Below are 7,105 nucleotides of genomic sequence, written 5' to 3' on the forward strand. Positions count from 1 at the left end.
CTTGCCCCCCCCAGCTGCCCCCTTGCCAATGCCCCCCTTCCCCTGCCTGCAGTGTCGGGGCTGCCAGGGTCTCCCAGTTTATTGCCAGATGTTGGGGCGGTCGGGGTTACACCAGACAAACGCTACAGGAAGCGGTTAGTGAGCGGGGGGCCGTGGGGGCCGTGGGTGGGGGGCCGGGGAAGGGCTGTCGCGCTCGCTCCCCTGGCCCGCAGCCTCCCCGCCGGCCCCCCGGGCTGCCACGCTCCCCCGCGCCGGGGACCCCTCCCGCTCCCTGCGGCCGCCCCGGCCCTGCAGCCCCCGGAAACCCCCCACCTTGCTGTCGTGCACCCCCTGTGTGGCGAGGCCAGCGGGCTGGGGTAACACGGGGAGGGGGGGGCATGGGGCAGCGTGGGTGGGAGGAGGTGCTGGCATTATTGCTATGGCGGGCGGGAGCAGCGCGACCCTCCCCATGCTCAGATCACAGTCTCGAAGAGCGTCGCCTTCTCCTTGGGGGGCTCCGGGGCCAGCAGCTTGGCTTCTGCCTCGGGCGTCAGGTACTCCAGGTGGTGGTGGCCCCAGATCGGAGTGGTCAGGAGCTGCCAGCGCTGTGGGGACACCGTGTCAGCAACCGGGGACGGCAGCACCGGGGACTGCCTGGAGCTGGCATGGTGCATCCCACTGGTGCACAGGAATGGGACCAAGGTGGGGACAGGGGTGGGATTTGGATGGGGACAGGGATGGAGACCGGGACAGGGAAGGGATTGAAATGGGATTGAGAGAGCGATAGCATGGGGACAGGGATGGGACCGAGATGGTGACGGGATTAAGACAGCAATGTCAGCAAGCATGGAATTTGGGTGAGGTTGGGAGTGAGACAGTGATGGGGACAGGCATGGGATTCGGATGGGAGTGAGAGGGATGGGGACAGGAATGGGACTTGGATGGGGATGGGGGTGAGACTGGCATGGGGAAGGGATTTGAAATGGGATTGAGAGAGGGATGGGGACAGGAATGGGACTTGGATGGGGATGGGGCTAAGACTGGCATGGGGAAGGGATTTGAAACGGGATTAAGAGGGATGGGGACAGGAATGGGACTTCGATGGGCATGGGGATGAGACTAGGATGGGGAAGGGATTTGAAATAGGATTGAGAGAGGGATAGGGATTGCATGGGGACTGGGATGAGATGGGGATGTGATTGAGACAGTGATGGGGACAGGGACAGATTTGGCTGGGGATGGGACTAAGATGGCAATGTGGACAGTGCTGGGATTTGAATGGGGATGGGATGAGGACGGGACTGAGAGGGGGACAAGGACAAGGATAGCTGAGACACATTGGGGACAGAGGCAGGAGGGCGCCCGCCACGCTGCCCTCACCTCGCGCAAGGAGCCTTTGCAGCGCAGGAGCTTGTAGAGGACGGTGCAGGGGATGCAGAGCATGGAGGAGAGTGCCAGGACCCAGCCGATGGCATCCCCCCACCACGGGTACACGTACGTCTTGTTGTAGGTCAGCGGCTTGTAGTTCACCACATGGAACACAAAGATGCCCTGGGTGGAGAGAGGGGGGTGAGGTCCCACGGCGCAGGGGGCTGGCAGCCCCAGACCCCTCACGCATGTCACCCCACAGCCCCGACACGCATGTTGCCTCACGGCCCCAACACACGTGTCACCCCATGACCCAGACACGCGTGTCATCCTGTGGCCCCGACAGGCACATCACCCCACGGCCCGACATGCGTGTCGCCTCATGGCCTGACACGCGTGTCATCCCATGGCCCCGACATGCGTGTTGCCCTGCAGTCCCGACACGCATGTCGCCCTGCAGCCCTGACACGCGTGTCGCCCCGTGGCTGCCGTGCCCAAAGCAGCCGCCTGGGGGAGCCCGGTGCCCGTGGCACAGGGCCGGGGCAGCGGGCACATGCATGCACACGCGAGCACACGCGTGTCCCCGCGTGGGGCGGCCCCGCTTACCACGCAGACCAGCGGCGTCACCACGGCCCAGCACCACTTCATGAAGGGCAGGGGCCGGTAGCCGATCATGCGGGCCACGTCGTCCATGAAGCGGTCAGCGCCTGAGGGGAGAAGGGCGTCAGCCGAGCCCCATGGGGCACCCGTGTCCCCTTGTGTCCCCCCCCACCGCGTCCCCCTGGCCTCACCGTAGACCCAGGCAATGACCACACACTCCCAGAAAGCCTGCCACAACAGCGTGATCCCGCTGGCCGAGTAGTTGTCAAAGAGCTGGAACACGTACATGCCGCCCTGCCGGGACGGCGCTGCGCGTCACCGGGGCTGTGCCAGCTGCCCCGCGCTGGCACGGGTGCCTCCACACCGGCACGGGCGCAGCCTTGCCAGCACCGGTGCCCCACCTGGCACAGACACCCTGCATGCCACGGGCACCCTGTGCTGCCGCAGCACCCCCACCACGATGGGCACCCACCGTGGCCACGGGCACCCCCACGCCACAGGGACCTCCAGAGCTACAGGCACCCCCACGCCACGGGGACCTCCACAGCTACAGGCACCCCCACGCCATGGGCACACCCCCTCCCCGCTGCCGTGGGTGCAGCAGCCCCAGGGAGCTCCCACCCCACGCTGGGACCCCGTGGGAGGTGATGTCCCGGGGGGCAGCCGCAGGTGCCCAGCATGGGGCCAGCTGGCCGGTGTCCCTGCCGCGTCCCCCACCTGCGTGACCATGGAGAGGTCGATGAGGCAGCAGACGAGGCAGCAGAGCGCAGCGGTGAGCTCACGGCGCAGCGAGCCAGCCCCCGGCTGGGGGAACAGGTCCAGGATGCCCGTGATGAAACCCTCCACACCGACAAACTGTGGCAGAGAGTGGGGCTCAGCGGGGACATGCCACCCCGTCCCCTCCCCGTCCCTTGTCCCCCTGCCCGCTGCTGCACCTGGCTGTCCAGCCCCAGCACGAGGAGCATGAAGAAGAAGAGCGTGGCCCAGAGCGGGGACAAGGGCATCAGCGTCACGGCTTTGGGGTAGGCGATGAAAGCCAGCCCAGGGCCTGCGGGAGAACGGGGTCAGCAGTGCCACCCCGGGGGGGGGACGACTCAGGGGACACGGTGCCAGTGGGCACCCACTGCCTGGCACTCACCGGACTCAGCCACCTTGGAGATGTCCACGCCTTGCTCGGAGGCCATGAAGCCCAGCACGGAGAAGACGACGAAGCCGGCAAAGAAGCTGGTGGAGCTGTTGATCACGGCCAGGATGTAGGCATCCCTGAGGGCAGAGTGGGTCAAGGGGGTGCTGGAGCGACACCGGGGGACACACCAGGGGAACGCCCTGCAGCCGGCACAGCCCTACCTATAGCAGTTATTGTGGAAGCGGTTGTAGCTGCCCAGCGCGGTCAGGGCGCCCAGCCCGATGGCATAGGAGAAGAAGATCTGGGTGCCGGCGTCGATCCAGACCTGAGGCGCGAGGGAGGGCGTCGGGGGGCGGGGAGGGTGCTGGGGGGGTGCCCAGCACCCAGCCCCCTCCTGCCCTCCCCGCTGCCCTCACCTGCGCCTCGGCCAGCTTGGACCAGTCGGGTTTCAGGTAGTAGACGATGCCACCCAGCGCCCCGGGCAGCGTCACTCCGTGGACCAGCAGCAGGATGAGGACCACGTAGGGGAAGAGTGCCGTGAAGTAGACAATCTGCAGAGGAGTAGGTGTCGGTGAGACCCCCTGGGCTAGGGCTCTCCATTGTGTGCCACAGGTGCCCCAGCAGGACCAGGGCTCGGGCACATCCCCGGCGGCTGGTGGCATCTCCCAGACAGATGCGGGACAGGGGGTCTTGCACCTCCGTGGGCTGTGGCACAAGAGAGCAGGAGCCGGCAGTGCCGTGTGCCGCAGTCCCGTCCCTGTGTGTTGGTGGCCCCGACGCGTTCCCCCCCACCGCCAGCGTCACCTTCCCGGTCGACTTGACGCCCTTCCAGATGCAGAAGTAGACAATGACCCAGGTGGTGACCAAGCAGAGGATCATCTGCCAGTTCATCTCCCCCGGCTCGCTGAGGTCCCCTGAGAGCCGCAGCACCTTGTTCCTGTAGAGCGGGGCCGTGCTGAGCGCCGGCACGACCCCGTCGGCCCCGGGCGAGACCCCCTCAGTCCCCACACTCACTCCCAAAACTCAATGACGGGCGAGCGCTTGTTGGCCAGGTCGGCGCAGCTGAGGTTGAAGGGCCCAGTGCCGGCGCTGGCGTTGGTGCTGCCATTGCGGCAGAGCTCGAGGTGGAAGAGCTCGGCGCACTGCTCCGTGTTCCAAGCGTGGCCGCAGGTGGCCCAGGGCAGGGTGTCCGTCAGCGAGTGCACCAGGTAGAAGAGACCCCACACCAGGATCATGATGTAGTAGGAGTTGCAGAAGAAGACGATCACCATGGAGGCCAGGCCCAGACCTGCGGCACGAGGAGATCAGAGCCCACGGACACCCACGGACACCCGGCAGCCCGATGGGGTGGGGTGGGATGGAGGGTTGCTGGCGGGGATGGGGCAGGACACAGGGTGCTGGTGGGGATGCCGGGAGCCGGCAGCCCAGGGTAGGACAGGGGGGAGCTGGTGGGGACAGGACAGGGGGAGCTGTCAGCCCCCGGCAGGACGGGGTGGGGACAGCCGGCAGCATGGCACAGGACAGGGGGGAGCAGGTGGGGCGCAGCACAGGGAAGGCGTCAGGACACCGCTGAGGTGGGGATCCGGCCGCCCCCGGGGAAGCCGGCAGCACGTAGGCAGGGAGACACAGAGGCAGGCAGGGCCAGGCAGGGCAGCGCAGGGTGCCACGGGGCATGGGTGCAGGCAGCTGCCGCCCTTGGCCGGGGTGCAGGGTAGCAGCGGGACGCGGGCAAGGTGCATGGAAGCGGGCAGGGCGTGGGCAGGGTGCCGCCAGCCCTGGCAGGCTGCAGGCAGCCGGTGCCCCAGGCAGGGTGCCGGCAGGGTGCTGCCAGCCCCGCGCAGGGTGCTGGGGGTGGGGTGGGGCGGGCCCCCGGGCAGGGTGCAGGACACAGGGCACTGGTGGGGCCCCCGGGCAGGGTGCAGGGTGGCGGGGGCCACGGGTAGGGTGCAAAAGGCCACGGGCAGGGCGCGGCGTTACCCTTGAAGAGGGGGGCGATGTTCCAGGCGGCGATGCCCCCCTGCTTCATGAACTGCCCCAGGGCCACCTCCAGGAAGAAGACGGGGATGCCGCCCACGAAGACGATGAGCAGGTAGGGGATGAGGAAGACGCCTGGGGCCGAGGGGGGGACACGGGGCCGGCTCAGCCGCCGCCGCCCCCCCCGGGCCCCCCCGGGCCCCCCCTTCCCTCCCCGCGCCGCCCGCCCGGGCGCAGCGAATGGCGAAGGCGCCTCCGCGCCCTCCCCTCGCCGCGCCGCCGATGTAGGTCAGGGCGGGCAGGTGGCGGGGGGCTCCCCACGGACCCCCACCCCGGGGGGTGACACCGGACACCCGTGGGGTGGCCCACGAGCCCCGCGGACGGCCCCTCGCCCCGAGGAGCTGCCGGGTGGGCCGGCCCACCGCGGGGGGTGACCCCCTGCGCACGCTACGGGGTGGAAAGCAGCGGAGCGCTCCCACGCGCCGTGGGGTGCCCCCCCCACTCCCCACACTGTGGGGCGCTTCCCCCGCCTCGCGGGGCGGGCGCGGGGGCTCACCTCCGCCGTTCTTGTAGCACAGGTAGGGGAAGCGCCAGACGTTGCCCAGCCCCACGGCGAAACCCACGCAGGACATGATGAAATCCATCTGCCGGGTCCAGGTCTCCCGCTCGGGGGCAGCCGCTTTCGGGGGCCCGGGGGGTCCCACCAGCGGTGCCGTCACCGCCCGCTCCTCGCCCGCCGCGGGGGGCTCCGCGCCCTCCGCCTCCCCGCGGCCCTCTGCCGAGACAGGGGGGGCCCACGCTGCCGTCACGCGCGCCCGTGGGAGCGCGGAGTGGGGGGGTGGGGGGGCGCGGGGGGACCTTCGGTCCCCCCGCGCCCCCCCACCCCCCCACTCCGCGCCCCTCTCCGCGCGTGGGGGCGTGACGTCAGATGTCAGGCCGGCGCGTGACGTCACAATGCAGAGCGGTGACTCACCCCGCGGCGGCGGGAGGGGGCGCGCCGCGGTCGCGCGTGGCCGTGGGCCGCCCCCCCCCATCCATCCCCAACCTCATCCCTCCCCAGCGCTCCCCGCTTACCGGAGCCCGCGGGGGCAGCGGCGGCGGCGGCGGCGGCGTCGTCGCGTCGCGGGGCGGCGGGCGGCTGCGGGGCGGCCGTGTCGGCGGGGACGGGGGGCATGTCGCGGGGGGCCGGGGAGCGGGGGCGGGTCGGGGGCGGCTCCGTGGCCGTGGGAGGGGGGGGGGGGCTCAGAAGCAATCCACGAAGCACTTGAAGGTGAGTCGGAAGAACCTCATTGAGGGCGGCGGGGCGCGGCGGGGCGGGCCGGGCCGGGCGGGCGGCTCAGAGCCGGGCTGCGGGGCCGGCGCCGCGCGGCCGCTCCGGGGCTCTCTGCGCCGCGGCACCGGGCGGCGGCGGAGGCAGAGACCGGCCGCACCGCCCCCCGAGCCCCATTGGACGCGCCGCCCGCCCGCGGCTTGACGGGACTTGCAGTCCCGCCGCACCGGCACCGGCACCGGGGCGAGGCGGGGGTAGCGGGGCAGAGGGCGCGCCGCGGGGCACCGGGCAACGGGGCGTTCCGGGACACACCGGGCGCTAGGGACATCGGGGGACGGGGTGCTGCGGGACACACCGGGCGCTAGAGCACCGGGACTTGCAGTCCCGCCACGACAAGCCTGCACCGTGGGACACCGGGCGAATCGGCACCGGGACTCGCAGTCCTGGCGCACCGGGGGACACCGGGCACTAGGGCAGCGGGACTTGCAGTCCCGTCATGCTAGCACCGGGGCACACCAGGGGACACCAGGCACTACAGCAGTGGGACCGCAGCGGGGGACACCGGGCCCAGCCAGTAGCAGAGCGCACAGAGATGCAGCGGGCACCAGGGTGCACCAGGGGAGTCCAGGCACCGAGGCGCATCGGGGTACACTGGGTGTCCCCTCGCTGCTGCAGGGTGCACCGAGAAACACCCAGCACTGAGGGACATCAGGGGACAGCGAACACCAAGTCACACCAGGGGCACCCTGCGGGCAGCAGAGCCCAGTGGGGATAGCAAGCTGCAGGGT

The 7,105-nt window shown here is 70.3% G+C and overlaps 1 protein-coding gene across 1 annotated transcript; it reads right to left on the reverse strand.

The window, feature by feature from the left end:
- Positions 1-61: 61 nt before the first annotated feature.
- SLC6A8 (solute carrier family 6 member 8) lies at positions 62-6,431 on the reverse strand. Its single transcript, XM_069812056.1, has 14 exons — positions 6,122-6,431; positions 5,604-5,822; positions 5,051-5,182; positions 4,088-4,361; positions 3,878-4,010; positions 3,490-3,624; positions 3,295-3,398; positions 3,086-3,210; positions 2,883-2,995; positions 2,665-2,802; positions 2,139-2,241; positions 1,954-2,054; positions 1,360-1,530; positions 62-584 (listed from the first exon to the last, which is right to left on the reverse strand). The coding sequence occupies exons 1-14, from the start codon at positions 6,219-6,221 to the stop codon at positions 453-455; spliced, it is 1,980 nt and encodes a 659-aa protein (XP_069668157.1). The 5' UTR covers positions 6,222-6,431; the 3' UTR covers positions 62-452.
- Positions 6,432-7,105: the final 674 nt, after the last annotated feature.

This window comes from Haliaeetus albicilla, chromosome 24, assembly GCF_947461875.1.
Source record: "Haliaeetus albicilla chromosome 24, bHalAlb1.1, whole genome shotgun sequence".
NCBI lineage: Eukaryota > Metazoa > Chordata > Aves > Accipitriformes > Accipitridae > Haliaeetus > Haliaeetus albicilla.